The following is a 21,357-nucleotide window of genomic DNA, read 5'->3' as shown; positions in this document are numbered from 1 at the left end:
GTCCACAAACACAAATGTACTCTGTCCTTCAGAGGAGATCCCGCTTCCAACACTATATAAAACAGAGAGAGAGGGAGAGAATATTAGTGTCAAATTATTTTAAACCTCCTTTTTTAAAAATTTTATTATTATTTTCACAAAAACTTAAAGGTGATCTAAGTAACTTTTTTACCTTAACTGAACAGCTTCAGAGTCATTGGAATGGTTATATTACTTAGTTGGGGTTGAATGGTGGTTGTTTCGCACCCCCCTGGTGCCCGTGAGCTGAAAATCCGCACTTGCAACTTTGGGCCGGCGGGCCGCCGGCCGCCGCGTCAGGAAGTATCGCGTGATATCAGGTCTCGCGATGTAAACAATTGCTTTACGGCCAAAAGAAATCTGCTAAAATGCTGTCATTATTGCGCTCCCTCACGCTGTTCGAACCCGAAGGAAGAAGACGTTTTAAAGAATGTCCCATCTGCTTTGATGTCGTTGATCTGCTAGCCTCTGGTGTCTGAGAATCGCCAACAAGTTTTTACAACAGTGTTGTCAAATATCTATTCCGAAGCTGTGGGGGGAGCTCTAGAGAGAAACCTGCGAGCAAAAAGCGAGAATACAGCGAAGAAATCCCGAAACTACTGAGCCCCGCTTTAAGAATATATATTTGTAAACAGCTTTTGTCAATAAATAGCATACAAAATAACTAAATTAAATTATGCCAGATTAAATTGTAATACTTACAAATCCTAAATTCTGTCCAAAAATGCTGAGATCCATAGAGAGAAAGACTGAAATCTATGATTTTAGCCCATTTCAGCTCATCTGCAGTGAAGGGGTTCCTGTTTGAGACAAATACACAGTAAGACACATGCAAGAAATCACTGTGTGATGATTGTTCTCCTTCCTACAGTAGTTAACCCAGCTGTGCGCTGATATTAGGACCTTCCTGTTCAGGTGGGACTGCAATGGTAGAGAGTCTTCTGCCTAATGAAATATCAAAATAATGCAAAAATATAAACCTATAGTTTAGAATGCTAGATTTGGTATGAATGAATTAGTGAGAGTTTTAGTGCAGTGCTTACCTGGATACATTTAATCTGGTGAGACTGAACACAGAAAATGGTCCATCTTCTGATTGGTTCATTTGCTGTGTGATAAATATAAAGTTAGACATGATGCAAAGGTCACTTATTTGATATAAAGTTAGCCAATTTTATAGAGATTTTATAAGATATTGTAAGCTACCTAGTCTGCACCAGTGGCTCCAAAGCACTTTTCACATATTGCTAATCATTTCAGCAAACTTATCTCAAAATATATCACAAACCTCCGGAATCTTGCTAGAAGTCACTGGCGCGAATTGGCGCTTTGTTGCAGTTGCCTTTAAACACGTACAAAAATGGAAGTAAATATTAAATCCCATTTAAAAAAAAAACTATAATATGTTATAGTTTGCAAACTAATGCTAAAACTATAAAGGTTCTCATCAGTAGTCCAACATTATCTACAACCAAAACAGAATTTCACATTAGTTGTTGTTAATGTAAACTAAGCGTTGCTCGTTGGCATATTTAAACTCGACAATTCAATAATCTAACAAAGTCTGTAAAATGAAACGTTAGCGCAGTTTACCGTGGTAAAGTTCGTTACCGCCATGTCGACGAGTAACGTTAGGCTAACGTTATAACATAGGTTAAACTGAGCACAATCCTGTCAACACACACAGAATGTTTTGTTTTTTTACCTTGCTTGCTGGTCTCTCTCTCGGTGAAGTGAATTCCGTCTCTTCCCCGGGCCAGACACGAACGGCGCGGTCCAACAATAGACAGTCAGAACCCAGTGATATTACACTGGATGCTCCGGCGCGACACGACAAAATCCCAGACAGTGTATAGTGATGCGCCGTTATATTTCTGACGTACGGTTCTCCGAGTCCAAGCGCTCGCGCTATTTCTGACAAGGGACAAACAGGTTTGCATTTTGCATTAATGGTCCGGTCGCTTCAATGTGTCCAATATAGACAGCCTCTGGCTATTATAGCGTTGTTGACACGCGGTGTAAGGCAAAAATTAGGAAATAAAAAGCATGATGGAATGGTGCCAGCCAGAGAGACCCTTACGTCAAATACAGTAGTATACAGCAAATTTAAAAAATACAGTAAGTCTCTGTATGTGGTGTAGGACGTCACAGAAAATTCCCATGATGCAATGGGAATCACAGTTATTTACTGTAAAGAGAAATAGCAGTATAATACTGGGGCATTTAAAGTAAATAACCGTAGAAATTACAGAAAAGTCTAACAGTGCACAGCTCATATCTCCAAGGCTGTTAGTTGCCAAAAATGAAACCACACAGGAAAACCCGCAACACACGGTAGAGACATGTTTGTGCAGCACAGAGCGGCTCTCTCACTCTTTATTAGGTGACATACACCTAATTTTAGGTTGTCCAGTCCGGTTCCGTTCACACAGCGTGGGTTTCCAGAGGATGCGATTGTGACTGAAAATTTACAAATGCAAGTTTGGTTATAGAATGGTTGTCACTGCTGTAAATACCTGAACTGTGTGTGAGCGTAACCGTATTAAGGACTCAAATACAGGACTGACAACCATTTCTGTTGCTGTGTGAATGTGGCCTTTTTTCCGAGAACCTAAGAATGTTGAAAAGGTTGCAGTGGAAAGAAAGGCGGGAAGTTGTAGTGGCGGTTCAACTGCATAAAGCTTGGTTATTGACTTATAAATATGGTATTTTGTGAATTATATGAAACTATCAGAGAGGTTTAGAAGAATATTGATTTAATCTCTTCATTTTGAGTTGTCAGTATTTTTGAGTCATTAGCATCTAGATGTGGTGTTCTGCTCTACTTCAACTTTAACGCATTAAGTGACCTCATCTGAAATAAAAGAATTACAGTAATTTAATCAGGAAGAAGAAACAGCCGAAACTCTAGATGTGGAGTGTTTTTAGCATATGAGAATTACAATAACCCAATCGGGGAGAAGTAAAACCCTATATTCCACTTTCAGTGGCACTAAACTGTAAAAAAAGACCCAATTATGACTGCATTTCCGAGCTGTTAGTAACGATGCTTAAGTTTCAAGCTTGGTTTAGATTTTGTGAGGAAACTTTCAAGCATGGTGTGAGAGAACTGTTTGGGCCGTTTCTGCACTGCATCGTGTGAGTTGAGATGACTCCCTTTTTCCATGAACGCATAATGAATGCAGAAGGCCAGAGTGAGTTTACCTTCAAGAATGACGAATTGAATATAAATCTAAACAGACTAAGAAGGTAAATGAAACAGTTCCCTGTGGAGATGAAGTGATCTGAGGGAATCACAGTCAAAGTTGTAAGTGGAGTAGTTTTGGCCTGTGTGTGTTCTCTAAGTGTGTTTATTTAATACAGTGATCAAAAGCTTCTCATATCGGCTGGGGTGCTAATAGAGAAGAGAGGTTCCATGTTTAGGATATTTATGTGCTATGAATAAAAAGTATGGGATTAATAAAAAGTATGGGATTAATTTTTTAACACTATGCAACATTTTGGTGACAAGACCTTACACTGTTGCATGTTTAATTCGTCAAGTGGCGTCGAGTACTGTATGACTGGGAGATGAAGGATAAAACCTTTTTGTCCATAGTGTTTATGTATTTGCTCTAAAAGGTTTTCCTAATCAGAAAACATAAATTCAACCAAACAGTCATTGTAATCCAGTAGATTTAAAATGCTTAATCCAAGAAGTAAAAATAGTCGAGGCATGTCTTTCACATTTGTTTTTGAAAAAGTTAAACACCAGTGTTGTTAAATAAAACTATTAAAACATGTTTGTTAAATTAAATTAAACTAATATTATATAATATATACATTTTAAATTTAAAAACTTAATGTAAATAAAAAAAAATTTGTCTTGGCAAATAACTGAAATAAAGCATGTTTGGTTTAAAGTACTTAAATTACAAACTAAAACTGAAATAAAAATTAAAAATATATATTTACTACAACTTAAACTAAAATTAAAATGAAAGCTGAAAATATAGAATTGAAAACTCGTAACTTTAAATTATATGAAATGGCAGATTCATTTTGCAGATTCATTTCTACATTCAACTGTCCTTCAGTGGACTACTGTTACAATTAGCCATTGGATCTGGTGAATTTTTTCATGAGGTGGCGATTTCGTATGAATTTCTACAATGTGATTTTGAATTTTTTTTTTTTTTTTTTTTTACATTAAAAATGCCACACGGAGTGATGTCGCAAAAAAATGTATAATTAATTAATCCAAGGTTTTTTTCCTGTTCAAACTGCTTTACAGAGATGAAGTTTTTGATAATGAAATATTTAGCCTTCGTACTTGCAAGTGTTACTTAAATGTATACCTCTGCAAATTGTATAACTCCAGCATTTTTTGTCATATTTGTGTAAAAGTTTCTCAGCCTGCAAATAAAATTTCAAAAATAAAGGCTATTACTTTTGCCTCATCACATTGCAAATGGAGTGCAGTGCACATACTGCACATTTTGGTGCAAACCCTAATATTCTATGCATACAGAAAATGTGCACAATGCACACAGTATGCATACCGCAGCATTAGTATGAGTATGTTGTATAGCCCACACTGTATAAAATGAATACATTAGAAACAAAAAATACATGTACGCCTCCCTGAAAGGATGCAAAAAGTACGATTATTAGCATGGGTGATGAATTTTGGTACATGGATGAATAAGAGTAACCTTTCAGTGAATTATCTGTCTTTCTCTCTATTCTTCTTTATAGAGGTTTTTCTATAGCGGTGAAGAGGATTACGTGTTTGTGTCTTGCCATTCCAGTCCCATTGGATGATTGGATTGGATGAAGCATTTTCAAACAGGAAAAAAATGCACAAAGGATGTGAAAAGAGAGAGAGAGATTGAGAGAGAGAGAGAGAGAGAGAGAGAGAGAGAGAGAAAGAACAGTGTTCCGCATCATAAAAGCAGGTTTAGCACAAAACCGGACCCTTTATCCAGCTCCCATACGCACAGACACTGTCAGAACTGTGTGAGCTATATGCACATGCACCTTTACACAGCGAAAGAGAGATAAAAGGAAAAAGGGCCAGAGAAAGGTGGAGAGGTGGAGAGAGAGACAGAACAAGTGAAAGAGTGGAGACAGAAGGGAGAAATGTGAACATGCTAAAAATAACCATCAGAAGTGCCTTTTTATATCTGCAGTGAAGCAGAGAATTCATCCAAACCAATGCTAATGCAACTCTCACTCACACACACACACACACAGCATTTCTTTCTGGATTCTGAGCCGCACAGGTTCTTGTGTTTTCACAGCCGTTGCGCAACTATCTGAAATTCCTCACGCACACTCTGAGGAAGGGGTGGCAGGCCAGAATGAGCTACGAGTGCTAGTACACATGTGTTCTGTGAGTGTGCACTGCAGCAGGTTAGCTGCGTTAGCATTAGCGCTCTGCGAATGTGCTCGTTTTCTCCAGATCTGAGGCGCCCCTCACCTTCCATCTCTGCCTCCGCCCAGCTGCCCCTCTGAGCTGCTGATTTGTGTACCACAACCATCTGCTCAGACTAATTAACTAATTAACTAATTAATGAACTCTGGGGAAGAAAGAATGCGCTGTCAATGGGCCTTGCGGGTTAGCTCCGTTTTTCTTACCAGGGCCTAAGCGCTTCCTGCGTTTCCCTGTTCGCATTACCCCCTCACCTCACTCGCTTTCTCTTTCTCGGCATCTTCCAGTTCTTCATCAAATCTGTTCTATTTGAAGGAACAGATTACCCTAATTAGGTTCCTAATTCCACACGATTCTTTATTTCAGCAGTTTTTACACTTTCCGCCATTCGCCACCAGCTAGCACAGAATTCCCGAATTATGATTCACTCACTGCCGTGCACCTCTCGAGGATGTTTGCTTTGAGCTATATTTATGTTTCTGAAACGCGCTTTTCGTTTTTTGATGTGGACGCTAATCGCGTAATTATAAATGCAAAGGGAAACAATGAATGTTTACAGTGTTGGTATCTGAGAAGTGGAAGAGATTATTTTTGGAAATGGAAATGCCACCTCAGAATGAAGAGGGCACATTTTCATATTTTTATACCTGCTGCGGGTGAGCAGCGCCGAGATTTAGCATGATTAACTTCACTTGTTTATTTATATTTCAGAGTAAACGATTGCAAAGACTAAAGAAGTCGTCAATGGTGCTATTTGGCGGGAGTTCCAACACAATCTCGTAACTATTTTACGTTTTGACGAATTGGTAGCTAATTCATTTAAATTTGTATTATCCCAATTGTACTTATACCCCGCTGATGGTTAGGTTTAGTGGTGAAGCTTCATGTTTACTTTTTTCTGAAAAATGTATCACATTGTACAAATGTATATAATATCGGCACCAAATCCAATGGCTAATATTGTCGAAAGCTAAATCTCATCTCTTCGCCATCACTCTTCTTTCAGTAGCAGTACGTCCTCTGGTAAAACAGGCGGTTAGTTGTCTGTAGTCTGTTGTAAGGTGCAGCCGTGCGGAACGCAGAATATTGTTTTTATGTTTGAGGGATATTGATGTAGCCTAACAGCGGGGCCCTGCGAAGCACAGCTGATTAACTATTTTACTATACTTCACCAACCAATATCCTTGTTTTAGATACAGATATTTCAGTTAGAGAAACACGCTTTCCTGTGAGGAATGGAGAGGACAAATGCGGTTCTGAGGTTCTGCTTGACAAGACAAAAATCGTAATTTAGGAATTTAGTCAATTCTCAAGCAGGAGTTTGAATTGAATTAGAATGACAAGAAGAGGAATGTAGTGAACACAGCAGTGACTTCTGTCTAATGGGTCACTTGTTTGGTGTTCTGTTTAAGGTTTTTATCTTGTCTTCCTGCTTATATAGTTTGGCTCCAAGGACAGCTCAATTAAAGCATTCTGGGCAATTAGGCGTTCCTCCACAAACGTCCTTAGAATTATTTATTGTAATTAGTAATTTATTAAATATGTTGAAATATATTTATAATAAGAAGAAGAATTATTAGTGTTAGAGTAGGATTTAGATGAAGTATGTAATTTTTTTATGGTACAATACATTATCTTAACCCAGTTTATTGGTCATTGACTACTATTAGTATGACAATCATGGGTTTATCTCCCCCTAAAGTGTAAACATCGAGTCCCCCGGGCTCCATCAAAACTTTAGCACCTTTTCCACCGTCGGGCTGAACCGTTCTAAGAACGGTAAGGAACAGTTCCAGCAGAGGTCGCATTAGACTTCCTTTAGGTCTGTTATTTTGACGAACAGGGGTGTAAAAATTCCATCATAATCTATCAAGGGCGAAATTGTCAATCACACATTGGGGGGGACAGCTGTGTACTTGGTACCTCTAGGGGGGTCCGGGGGCATGCTCCCCTGGAAGAAAATTTTGTACATTTTAAAGGTAAATTCATTAATCTGGTGCACTTTGAGTCACCCGAATCCACTGTTAAAAATAAATAATCCACCCGCAAACCGCCCGAACCTATGATATTCTCTGATTTAGATATCTGCATCTGATCATCACATTACAATTATTCAAATTCTTAGTGTTAAGCATGATAATATGGTAACATATCACACTGACATGCTGATTTAAAATGAACATTTATTTAAAATAAAAGTTCTTCTTTTGGCAAAATTATATTTCCTTAATAGCCTAAACAGAGGCTTTACTCCCTTCAAACTTAAAATTGTCCATTTTTCATTACATCACTGTTTGAAAACACTCAGAATAGTTTTTTGTACCTTTATAAAGGGCATTTTCCCCCCTAATTTTATTAACTGTATGCTCCATCTTTCATTTCAAATTCTTAAATTTGATAAATATATCCAATTAAAATAATAAGACACTAGGCTGTTACCAATCAAATTAAATAATTTACATTGAAAAATTATAACTGTATTAAATTAGATTATTTTAAATATTTTTATAACCGCAACAGAACCATCACGGTGGGGAAAGTGTATCTGACCACGTGACTGTCTGTCCGAGTTTTGTCGAGAGCCGGAGGCGGCACGAAATTTGACGGAGGCAGCCGCCTCATAATTCTCTATGCAGGAAAAACTCTGGCAATACCCATAAATGGAAACATAAATTTACAACTGTACTTCGGTTTCTCTGCGAGGACACCGCCGTCACCTGCCATATGAGATTTCACCATGTGAGACGACACCGCCGTCACCTGCTCTGTCAGATTTCGCGCTCCTAACTCTTCTTCTGTTTGGTTTTTCCTAACTCACTGACGGTGCACGAGCTACTAAAGGTATAGGGAAAACATGACATGGATTTCAGGAGAAATAGGTTTTGTTAATGTATAGTGTAAGGCCAGTCGAATGGATTTGGGAAATGGACCGGCCGGGATTTTATATTTTCGGAGCTGGAAATAAAGACGTATTTGCAAATGCAATCACATCGATATTGCCCGCATAATCATAGTATGATCAAATATTGGGGGGGACAAATTGTCCTTCTTTGAATATTGGGGGGGACGTGTCCCCCTGTCCCCCCATAGAATTACGCCTATGTAATCTATTATTACCTGTCAATTTTAACTTTCACACTTTAATAATAATAAGCCATTTAATAGGCTTTCATTTTTATTCACAAACGTACAGGACAAGCATATAGGCTAGATTATGTATTTATTTATTTACGAAGAGAAAGTTGAACAGAGACTTTGTCACTTTTCAGATTTCATCATGAATATTTGTCCAATAAATCGCAATAAACTTTGTGCTTTGTTACTTTTGAAATCAAACAAAGTCTCAGCTTTCAAATTCAGTCTATTTTATCACAAAATTCAACCAATACTGTTTTGATGCCCTTTAATGTGGCACGAGTGATCACTGTAGCGCCTCAGTTCAGAGAAGCGGAATAAACATTGAAAGAACGAAATAAACATTAAAAAAATTTTTTTGAAAGATACAGTTCAACTTACCGAAATCTGTATCATGTCTCTCATGTAATCGCTCAATCAGTGTTTGAACCGCAGTAAGATGTTAATAAAACAGCTTGTAGACAATGGCAAGTAACTCAGAAAAGCCATTCGTTGACCGTTAACTTGATAGTCAGCAAGAGCGCACTCACCACCAAGTGGACGGGGTGAGAATTACAGTTACAATACATCGCTCTCAGTGTAATCTGTCAAAATGACGGACAGCTTTCAATTTTTACGCCACCGCTAAAAAAATCGGGTAACTTCGGGTATAGGGGTGCAAACTAAATTGCGCTGCATTTAGACCTTCAAAGATTAAACAGGTCATGAACACATCAAAGCGAACGGGGCATTGCGATGCAACGTGCTTCAATACAATCATCAATCATCATGCACACATTCAGAAAGACACATGTTCAAGTTTATAATGTTTACTTTGACAGGTCCAGTGTCGACAACCTCTAACAGTTGTGGCACGTCATGTTAAAACATACGCCTGATGCAGATATGTTGCATGGGTTAATTATATAAGCGAGACGCTTGCGTTCGCTCACATAGCAACACAGCTTAAAGTATTCCTAATATGTTGGAGCTTTTATTGGAAGTAGCCTCATTTTCTATCCATCTATCTATCTATCCATCCATCTATCTATCAACCTTTTCCCCTGCATTTCCCTCTCACCTCCTCATCCCCCTTTTACCCTGGCATGCAACACACTCTCTCTCTCTCTCTCTCTCTCCCTCTCCGATCTGCCGTTCGCTGGAGTGGTGCATATGCATGAGTCCAGACCCAAACTGCTGCTCTCAGCACCAAAGTCTGCAGGAGATTCAACTCAGCACTCAGCTCACAGTGAAACTTACCGAGCGAATCAGAGCGGTGCACGGGGTTAGACTTTGACTGATCATTTTGCTAAATTGTAATATGATATTTCGTTACACATATGGACGTAACCCGTAGTTTAGGATAATCACTGCATTTTTGCAACATTCACCATTGTGTCTGCGCACTCGCAAAACACATCCCTTTGAAAGAAGTAGTAGCTGGTTGCCAGGCAACAGCAAACAGCGCTACAGAAGGAGGTTAATTTGAAGACAGTCAAACCCACCGACCCTCAGCAACCAGTTCCTGAACACCGTTTTCCCATCGATCAGCCTTTTATCCAATGGCTGTGCTGCACACACAGACTTCCAGTCATCTGACAGACCACACAAGGGTTCCCACTCATCCAGGTGCACAGATGTTTACATACTTACCTCTTAACAGTAGGTTTAGACAACATTTATGTTCAGAATAGCATACTTCCATACTGCTATTACTATATCTGATGCATGTATATTGTATTGCACAGTGTGACATTTTTCTGTATACATGGAATTCCCCCATGACCTTCTACATTTGCCATAGTGCATTATGCAACAGTATGGTACACCATATCCCACAATGTAACTTGCTTGACTGCTTATATAATCAGACTTGACAAAAGTTAATGGTTTTTTTACACATAATGGTATAAATGTAAAAAAAAAAAAAAAAAAAAGGTTTAACCAAAATAGCTACTGTTAATTTAAACATGCATTGTGGAGAGGTCATGTGACAGCAATAAAGCATACTACTGTTTGCTGTTGCAATTATATAGCCTATTTTATTTCATGTTGTTTATGTAGTATACAGTATATACTAAGCAGGATGTAGGTAGGACTATGTGATTACCAGTGTTATTTTTGTATTATTTATTTACCAGTATAGTTTGAATTAGCATTTCAGGTTACATTTTTTTTTTTTTTTTTTTACTATTTTGTATGTGCTTTTGTTAGTTTTTATACTACTATTTGGGTTTAATTTATTTTAGTTAAGTTTTAGTTTGTTCAGTTTAAGTTTTTATTTTTCCAGCTAAAAATAGTAATTTGAGGGCTTTAGTGCAGGGTTTTTCAGCCAAGACTGCATTTCTAATTTTCATCTAATATTTATATTTTATTTTATTTCAGCTTTATTTCAATTAACATTTTAGTTTGGGTTAACAATAATAAACCTGACTACAGCTGAATTATGAGTATAGCAACATTTCCAAATGACATACTAACAATCTAGTTACTGCATATGGAAGGTTAAGTTGAGCGGGTTGCATTGTGGGATACAATACCCAGTGAAGTAGGTCATCTAGCTATCCCGTGCATACTGCACAAAGTATGCGCCACATTTCCGAATATAGCCACAGATTCGCAACCTCTAGGATTCACACTCACCTAATATGAAACCATTATAAAAAGACCTCACGTCCACACTTCCCCCTCTAATTTGCACTACAGTTGTATTTGTAATGCACTCAGTGACTTCACTCATCTTTAGGGACTCGCCTGTGGTGGCCTGATCTAGCAGTTTGATGAATACGTAATTTGTCTCGTTTTCTAGGGGTTGTCCTTGACTCGTGAGGCCGACGCTTAGAATGTGAGTTAGCACACATCCAGTTACCTGCCCTATTAATCTCGTTTAGACAATACGGAAGTCTGTGTTCACACCACAGCTGAATGTGGTCCATATTTTGTTTTTAAAATCGCCTGAATCTTCAAAGTGGAAATAAAACAGATATGCATTTGATGTTTTGCAATATAACTTAAGTGTGAACAGTCAGGGTGGAATTTGTGCAAGGAGGCATTAAATTGATTAAAAAAAAAAAAAGTATCATAATGTTACAGTTTTATTTCAAATAAATGCTGTTTTGTTATACATATATATATATAATGTTTCTTGAGCACCAAATCAGCATATTATGATTTCAGAAGGATCATGAGACACAAAAGACATAATAAAAAATTTAGCTATTATAAATTGAAATAATATTTCACAATATTAATATTTTACTGTATTTTTTTTAATCAAACTTTTGATTGTGAAGGTGGTATTTCAAGGAAAGGAGCAAAAATATTGGCTGTATTTATTTAAAATATGATGTATAGATGCCAAATCCGTGCAAATGTTGCATTTTGTCATGGAAACAATTGCAATAATGATGTGGTCATGAATACATGCTACTATTTTATATAACATGTAAAAGAATGTAGCAGAGGCTGTGATATCCTTTAAAACAATGTCATTGTCATCCTTTGGGACTTTCAGACGTCAAAAGCTTTTTTTTAACATCTGTAACGAACATTTTCAAAGAACTCTATTTCGGTATATTCCTCCATCTATGACACACGGAGAGAGCCTTTTATATGTAGAGGTGCCAAGTTTATGATCCGTTGTGTGTTGTTTGTGATGTGATGTGCCGTATGTTGACGCTTTTCGTCTTCCTCACAGGCCTGACTCCTGAAAACAACATGGCAGTTTGTCTTTTTCTCTACTCGTCCCTCTTAGTTTCTTTGACTTGCTCTTTTTCTCTAAAACACACACACACACACAGTCACACTCACTGGCTCTTATATTGGGTCTGAGGGCACGTAGCTTTTAAGCATAGGTCTATTGTTATCTCCTTTTCCCCTTTTATGTCTTTTCCCCATTTCTTTTAATATTCCAGTGGAAGCCTTTCTTTCACAGTCTGAAGAGTGCTTTCTTAGACATGTGAAATATTTTTGAAATTCCCCTTTTTTCTCTCTACATTATCATGTTTTTAGTGCATCACCAGTTCAGTTAGAGTAATAAAATAGACATTCTTACATAAGCTCTTTAGTTCTCATTTACACCGTGACTCAAGAGCCACATACGGTCCATTTTAATGAGCAGTAGCATGTATTATTTGTATAGGTCCATTATGGTATGTGGGCTTCCTATTTTAAAGTATGTATGTGTATGTGAGCAGTGAGCACTTAAGCTTTTGCTAACCAAAGACCAACGGTTCAAATGTCTAAACTGGCTAATCGGCTAGACCCGTCATAAAGATGGGCTTGACAAGATGATAATAAAATTCTTCTCACCAGCGATGATAACAGTTAATGCATCAAACCCACCCCAGCATCCCTGAGGTTCACAGTACTGAACATCACAGATGAAAATATGTTCTGCTAAAGCATTCATAGTGCTGTAATTTTAGTCACATGTGTTTTTGAGCAATTATAAATAGATTTATGAACTAGCAATGGGATGATTAGAATCGGTTAAGTCATTTGTTCAATCACTGTTCACCAGTCATGTCAAGAGTCTTTTAAAAATACTAATGTACTGCTTACTGTAGTGTATACTGTGCAGTACACGGAGTAATGCCTACTGTTGTTTTCTCATGTTATACATCGATAAACATGCTGATTTTTAATAAAAGTTTACTCCAATCTTATGAGGGAAAGTGTCCTAAATCTTGACATTAAAATCTGTTCTGCTAAGACTTTCATAGTACTGTAATTGAAGAGACTTTTAAATTTTAAATAGATTTATGAACTGGCAATGGGGTTGATTTGAGTCTTTTGAATAAGTTTAGATTTTTTCACTCATTTGTTCAGTCACCGTTCCTCTAGGCAACATCACAAGTTGGCGACTACTAAGTGGCCCAAAGGATTCAGTCGCTGAATCATTCACTTAAAAGTTTCTTTCAAAAACGCTGATGTACTGTATTCTGTGAAGTATAAATTTAACAATGCCTACTATGTTTTTTTTCATTATGCATGGATAAACAGAGAAGAAATTTTCTCAAATCTTATGAGAAAAAAAGAGCTCTTAATCTTGACATTCAAATAATGAGTTTGAGCACATTGCGTTGTGGAATACAGTAACCAGCTCCTCCGGTAGATCATCTGTTAACACAGTAACATGCAAAGTACAGGACTTTGTACAAGTATATCATAGTGTACAATTGTTATTAATGATCAATTCAAGTCTATTGTAAACATTAATATGAATCATTCCAAATAGGAACATGTCTCATTAAAGCTTTAGTCCTCTGCCTCATTTCATTCTTTCATTTTACTAATGCACTTCGCTCTTCTCAGGCTCAGAGTGCTTGATCTTGATCAACATGTATTGATCATGCTGTTTTTATTTTGGTCGACATTGTCTGTTATCTTTTCTCTGGTCTAACTCTCTTGCTCTCCGCAGGTTTTCTGAGCACTGGAGATCAGTCTGCAAAGGGGAATTATGGGCTACTAGACCAGATTCAGGCTCTACGTTGGCTCAATGAGAACATCGGACACTTTGGAGGAGACCCAGAGAGAATCACCATATTTGGCTCCGGGGCCGGAGCCTCTTGCGTCAACCTTCTCATCCTATCCCATCATTCTGAAGGTTTGAAACTCTGTTGCTGTGATCATCATCAATAAAGAGCTCCATAATTTAAAGGAAGGGCACCCAAAAAAATGACTCTAATTTACTAATTTTAGGATGCTCATTTGTGTCTTGGCTCTATTAATTTATTCAGTAATACATTCGAGATTTAATTCATACATACAATACCATTCAAATGTTGGGGGTCGGTAAGAGTTTTTCTTTTTCTTTTCTTTTTTATAAATTAATACTTTCATTCAATAAGGACTCATTAAATTGATCAAAAGTTCACTTTCATATTAGAAGGATTTCTGAAGGATCACGTGACACTGAAGACTAAAGTTGCTGCTGAAAATTCAGCTTTGAATGACATGAATACACCTCTTCTATGATGAGGGAAAAAAATCATTTCTATATTAAATTTAAAATGTCAAAAACAACATAATACAACTGTCCTGATATCATAATAAAGAGACAAGCCTCTTTGAAAGAATAAAATTCTTAAAAAATATGCATTATTAAGTAGTTTGACGATCTGTTATTCTATTGCTATTTTTTTTTTTTTTTATCATGTCTGCTTCACTCTTATTAATATTTGAAAAGCAGTTTCCAGGTCAGTAAGTCTCATAAAATATTTTTAAAAAATGAGAGGTTGCAAAATAAGCAAAAAGTCCCCCCCAAAAAATACATTTTTGAATTAATAATTGAGTTCATGGCTTCTGTTTAAAACAAAACATTTACTTTGAAAATATATTTTGTTGTGTACACTCACAAGGTGTAAACAAAATGTATTAGGCTACTTTTTACATCACATGACATTTTAGAGAAATTTTAACTTTACTTGAAAATGTTTAAAGTAAATGTATAAAACGGTTAGTTCCAATCCTTGGTTCTGATTGGTCAATAGCTGTGTTTTATTCACGATAAAACACGCTATGATCACATCACCCAACGGTTCTATGTATCACTACACAACACCCCTAGCAACCACTCTTAGCAACTTAAACATATGTTTGATCTCACTGATATTGTTCATTGAAGCTAGTAGAGTATTGTGAGAGATCGAGTAAGCGAATGTACCTGCATTTACAGTAGACATAGCATTTTCCTTCAAGTCAGTCCTATATTCATAATAAAAAATCTGTTTGAATGTCCGCTACAATATCTTGTCCTTTTAACAGTTGCCTATAGTCATTTGTCAGTTGCGTCTTCCTTCTCCGTTTTCACAAGTTTGAGTGCTTTCAATGTGAAAGTCTTCTCTCTAATGACTGACTCACTCATAAAGACAGTCTTTGCCGCCATCTAATGGCAAAATAATGTATGTAACTTCGGTTGCTGTTTGCGGTCAGGGACTATTTTTCTCCAGCAGAAGGAATGATTTAGTAATTATACTTCATGAAAGTTGCATAGATACATATTTTTCGGCTTTAATATTTGTGCTGTGTGGTAACCGTTTTATAAAAGGTTATTCAGTAAAAAGGTTAATAAGTCACGGCTGAAGGGGTTGCAGGCACTAACAACATGCCGCACGATACAGCACTAGCCTCGAGTACCTTATTGCTTACTGCAAAACCATATAAAACCAACATCAGTAGAAAGATTACATTTCTAAGAACATGATGTATATTGAATATGAATAGTTTTTTCTTTCTCTTTCTCATGGATGCTCTCATTTGCCATTGACCCATTTATTGACCCTCAGCTCGTTGCAAAAATCTGAATTACTTTTGTATTTGGATATTTGGAACTGTTCTTTTAAAAGGTTTAAATTCAATTTCTGTAATAAATAGCTCAACCTCATGTCGCTCCAAAACCGTAAGCCTTTCGTTAATCTTCAGAACACAATTGAAGATCTTTTTAATGAAATCTGAGAGCTTTCTGTCCCTCCATTGACAGCTACACAACTACCACTTTCAAGGCATAGAAAGGTAGTAAAGACATCATTAAAAGAATCCATGTGACTCCTGTGGTTTAACCTCAATTTTATGAAGCATACATTTTGAGCAAAACATTTTTATTTACAAAATATTAATCTCAGACGTAAGTAGTTAATGACATAATTAAAAAATTTGGGTGAACTAACCCTTTGAAGTCTTTAACCCTTTTATGCTATATGTTTTTACAATGTGCTATTCTATGTTCTGAATTTTTTAATACACAGATGATATATTGTGCGGCTGTGTGAAAGTGAGACTGATTTTTGGCACTGCCTTGCGTTGTGTGTAAGACTGATTTATACTGCTATCTCGAGATCACACGTGCATCTGCATTTGATGCCAGTTTATAATGAGTGCTGTGTGATAAAAATGGAGAGATGTGAGACAAATTTATAATGAGCAGCATGTACAACTATGTGTGTGTGATGCAGAAGTGTTGGACTGCAGCTGAGCTGATTCTTAATTGATTTCATAGGGAACTGGAGCTGGGGGGGTCTTGTAATAGAGTATAGCGTGTGTGTGTGTGTGTGACTGGGGGGGTGGGGGAAACATTTTAATAATTAATAACAGAATCTGCAGATGAAAACCGTGGGACACTTTACATAACAGTGCAGCAGGGTTCTGAAATCCAAGATGGTTTCCTCATGCTCATCCAGAGCGTTTTCGAACACTGCTGAGTTCACTTTGTCTCACTTTCATTCAAGTGTATCAGAGTTTCTACCTGCCCTTTTTAAAACACACATTAAAACGAGCCCCTGCCTCCTGGTTCATGTTGTTATTGGTTACACCCTGTTGAAGACCAGCATGATCTCAGAAAACTTCCTCCATGTTTGCACAGCTCCAAAAGTCCACATTGTAAATCTGGACCTGAGTATGCATGACACATTATGAAATCAAATCTGATTTGTGTTTCACACAACTGCAAAAAATGATGGAAAAAAGTTCCACTGTCCTTCTTTGTATGATGATAAAGATATTCAGTGGCTTTATCTTGCTCATGGTCATGGGACACTCAGTGTCCACATTGACTCACTCATATTATAGCCTGCTATCTGACTTTTCTTAGTCATTGCTTATATCTAGCCCTGGTTTCAGGATTGTTCCAGAGGGCCATTGCTCAGAGTGGCTCCGCCATATCCAGCTGGTCAGTGAACTACCGGCCCCTGATGTACACCAAGATCCTGGCCAAGAAGGTGGGCTGCAGCTACAGCGACACTGCAGATCTGGTGGACTGTCTGCGAAGGAAGAGCTTCAGGGAGCTGGTGGATCAGGATATCCAACCTGCCCGTTACCACATCGCATTCGGACCAGTGGTGGACGGAGACGTGGTGCCCGATGACCCTGAGATCCTCATGCAGCAGGTGTGATTTTGGACACTGCAAGGTCCCCGAGTTTAGAGTGATCCCAGAGTATAATCATGACAGTTCATTAGCGAAAGTGAGTACTGTGGGTGACATTTGTGCAATGTCCTCAGGGGGAGTTCCTGAACTACGACATTCTGTTGGGGGTGAACCAGGGTGAAGGGCTGAAATTTGTAGATGACAGTGAGGGTGAGGATGGAATTTCAGCTGCTTCCTTTGACTATACCATATCCAACTTTGTGGACAACCTATACGGATACCCAGATGGTGAGTTTCACAGACACACTTGCACTATAACAGATCAGTGTTTGCACTGCCATTGCCGCCACTGAATCAACCGTGCAACGGCAAAAGAAACTGTACTGTTCACTGAGTTGTATGCATGCAGAATTATTTTTTTAAAAATATATAATTTGATGATTTAAGAGAAATTGTAAAATAATGGCACAACTATATGGATTTCTATTGCATTGCATATGCTGGCTACACTAAAAAACAAACATACAGACTAAGCATAATCTGATTCCTGAGTACTCTTATAAATCAGTTCATTTTAATGAACCACTAATAAAGACTTACAAACTTACCACTTATTAGTTTGAGTCAAATCCTTGAATAATTGAACTCATCAGAGCAGTTACTGAGTTAACATCTGATCCCAATGCCTGTTCAAAATATATCATGGTATTGTGACAGACTAGAAAACTAATGTAATTTGCTGGGTAGATTACTTACAAATTGTAGTCCATTACTGAATACAAATTACATGATAAAAATTGTAGTTAGTAACATAATCTATTACATCACATTTTAAGTTATATATTTCAACTACTTTTTGATTACTTTTAGATTACTTTTGACCTAACTTGTTTATAATATTGATTTGAATTGTATAATTTTGTATCACACTGAAAAAAAAATACAAAAAGAGAAAAATTATTCAATTTTGTGACAACATGAAGTGCATTTCTCTAACTTGGGAAGGAACTGCAGGGATTCATACATTTATGAAAAACTTAAATCATTAAAAAGTTAAATTATAAAAAATAAAACCAATAAATATAAATCATTTTATTTGTATCTATCTATCTATCTAAAACTATCACATGTTTTATTTGTTTATGCTGGGCGGCCTCTCAATTTTCCATGTACCGTTAATTATAGTCGCCTGACTAGTGGCCAATCTGAGTCTGCAATTCCACAAAACTTTTGAAAAAGGAAATCTTAAAAGAGAAAAAAAAAAGAAGAAGAAGAAGAATTAGGGAGAATCAATGAATTGTGAGCAATTTAGTGCCATTTTGTAAATATTAAGTAATCATGTAATCAATAAAAAAGTAACTATTCTGATTGAGTTTTTTTAAACATAATTCAGTCTAATTGCAAGTATTTCTTTTTTGGATTCTGATTACATAATCATATAATAAGTTACTACCCAGCACTGAAAGGTATCTATCTGTTAGTTGTATGCTAAACTTGCAGGACCATTTATTGCTTCTGCTGTAATTTAAAATACATTATTTGTCAAATTTACATATTCAACAAAAAGTATGTTAATAAAATGATTCTGTAGTATTTTTAATCAGGCACTGAATTGAGTACCTATTAAAAGTTATTTCAGTCAAAAGATTTGCTTTGTGCTCCTAAGAAGATTCTGCAGGATGAAAAAAAAAATTCATAAACGTGCATTGAGTACACATCAAATGACACTACACATTCTTTTAGCGGTTGTTCAAGGTAATCAGTCTAATTTTACCCCTCACCTTGGGTGCTTCGGTCTCATTGTCTCCTATATTGGGTCAAGGTGCCCTGCTTTGTGTGACAACCAACTCTGTCTTTCAACATCCAACATCCATCTTTTTCTCTCTTGGTATCTCTCTCTCCCTTCTTAGGTAAAGACATATTGCGGGAGACTATAAAGTTCATGTACACAGATTGGGCCGACCGTGATAACGGTGACATGCGGCGGAAAACTCTACTTGCACTTTTCACCGATCACCAGTGGGTGGCGCCAGCAGTGGCCACAGCTAAGCTGCATGCCGAGTTCCAGTCCCCCGTTTATTTTTATACCTTCCACCACCACTGCCAGACGGAGGCGCGACCCGAGTGGGCAGACGCAGCACATGGTGATGAGATCCCCTATGTGTTCGGTGTTCCCATGGTAGGCGCCACAGATCTATTTCCCTGCAACTTTTCCAAGAACGATGTCATGCTCAGCGCTGTAGTGATGACGTACTGGACCAACTTCGCCAAGACGGGGTGAGAGTTCGAATTTGTTCATTCAATGAGACCTGAATACAAATGCATTTTCTTCTTCTGTCCTGACTTTCTTCCAACTTTTTTTTTTACCAGTGATCCGAACATTCCAGTGCCGCAGGATACCAAGTTCATCCATACTAAGCCCAATCGCTTTGAAGAAGTTATCTGGACCAAGTTCAGCTCTAAAGACAAGCAGTACCTCCACATCGGGTTGAAGCCTCGCATCCGGGACAATTACCGTGCCAACAAAGTTGCCTTCTGGCTTGAGCTGGTTCCTCACCTGCACACCCTCCATGAGGAGATCATCACCTCCTTAACCACACGACTGCCGCCTGACGGCCCGCACCGGCCCGGCAGGAAAGGCACGCCCCAGAGTCCAGGCACACGCTCTACTCGCCATCCCACGGTTTCGACCTACCCACCCGACCCGGACCTCGAAGGTTCCGAACAGCCTCCTGAACGCTTCCCGTTCCCGAGTGACACGCGTGACTATTCGACGGAGCTGAGCGTGACGGTAGCAGTGGGTGCGTCGCTGCTCTTCCTCAACGTACTGGCATTTGCTGCATTGTACTACAAACGTGACAAACGGCACGAGCTGCTGCAACGGCGCCATCGTCGTCTCTCGCCCCAACGTGGGGCGGCGCCGGGAATCGGCATTGTGGGGGCTCCGCCCCATAACGACCTGGCACTGAGCCAGGAGGAGGAGCTAATGTCCTTGCAGATGAAGCAGCAGAGGGTGGAGCTCGACCACGGCACGCCCCTTCCAACACGTGGTCTCCTCGGCGACCTGGAGCCCCTGAGACCACCCGTGTGCCCGCCAGACTACACTCTGGCGCTACGGCGGGCCCCCGAGGATGTGCCACTCATGACGTCTAACACACTTTCCATGATCCCCAGCACCATCACTGGCATGCAGCCCCTCCATGCCTTCAACACTTACCCCCCTGCCCCTGCACCAAGTGCTGGGCACAGCAACAACGCCCTGCCCCACCAGCACTCCACCACACGAGTATAGTGACCCCTCTGAGGGGACCAGGCCCCCCCAATCGCATAGGAACACAGACCTCCGGTACTAAGAGTGGTGCTCTACACGGATACTGTCCAACCCACCACTCCTGTCCTTTTTAAGTCCACTCCCAGCACACACTGTTTCTCTCTTGTTCTTTCTTGTTTTACTCTTCCTGCTCCTCTTGTTCTTGGATTGAGTAGCGGAGAAGGTTTTGGGTGGAGAAGCGTCATTTTCCCCACTCAATACAGCAGCTATCCCCTTCCCTCTTTTCTTTTTTCTTGTTTTCTTTTCTTTCTTTCTTTATTCACGTTACATTGCCGTTTTTCTCTTTCTTTTTCTTTTTTTCTTCCCTGACAGTCTTCTGCTCTTCTGTAGCTGTTTCTAGTCCCCCAAAAAAGAACAGTTTTTCCTACTTCGGACTGTTTTATAAACCAAGAAAACATACGTGTAAAATATGTATTATTGATAACCTTATAAGGCTATGAATGAAAAAAAAAAGATTCTACTATCTAATTTTTACCAGCATTCTTGTGCCAAGTACTGTGATCATCGTCCAATCAGACGCAGTCTTGTGGACGGACGTGGAGAGAATCGCCTGAACTGGATTTATTCAAGGAATTTGCAGAATTGAGAAAAAAGTGCCAAATTTGTTTTTGTTTTCT

General features: G+C 38.4%; 1 protein-coding gene across 1 annotated transcript in view; it reads left to right on the top strand.

Annotated features, from left to right (window-relative positions):
- Positions 1–20,820, top strand: part of nlgn2b (neuroligin 2b) — a 52,132-nt gene extending 31,312 nt beyond the window's left edge. Inside the window, exons 4-8 of the mRNA XM_084401431.1 lie at positions 13,968–14,153; positions 17,165–17,430; positions 17,544–17,697; positions 19,320–19,686; positions 19,780–20,820. Coding sequence (XP_084257557.1) covers positions 13,968–14,153; positions 17,165–17,430; positions 17,544–17,697; positions 19,320–19,686; positions 19,780–20,701 — 1,895 coding nt within the window. The 3' untranslated portion in view covers positions 20,702–20,820. The remainder of the gene's footprint in view (positions 1–13,967; positions 14,154–17,164; positions 17,431–17,543; positions 17,698–19,319; positions 19,687–19,779) is intronic.
- The last annotated feature ends 537 nt before the right edge of the window (positions 20,821–21,357 follow it).

The sequence above is a fragment of the Rutilus rutilus genome (genome assembly GCF_951802725.1).
Source record: "Rutilus rutilus genome assembly, chromosome: 25".
Lineage (NCBI taxonomy): Eukaryota > Metazoa > Chordata > Actinopteri > Cypriniformes > Leuciscidae > Rutilus > Rutilus rutilus.
This window is presented reverse-complemented; position numbering and strand designations above follow the sequence as displayed.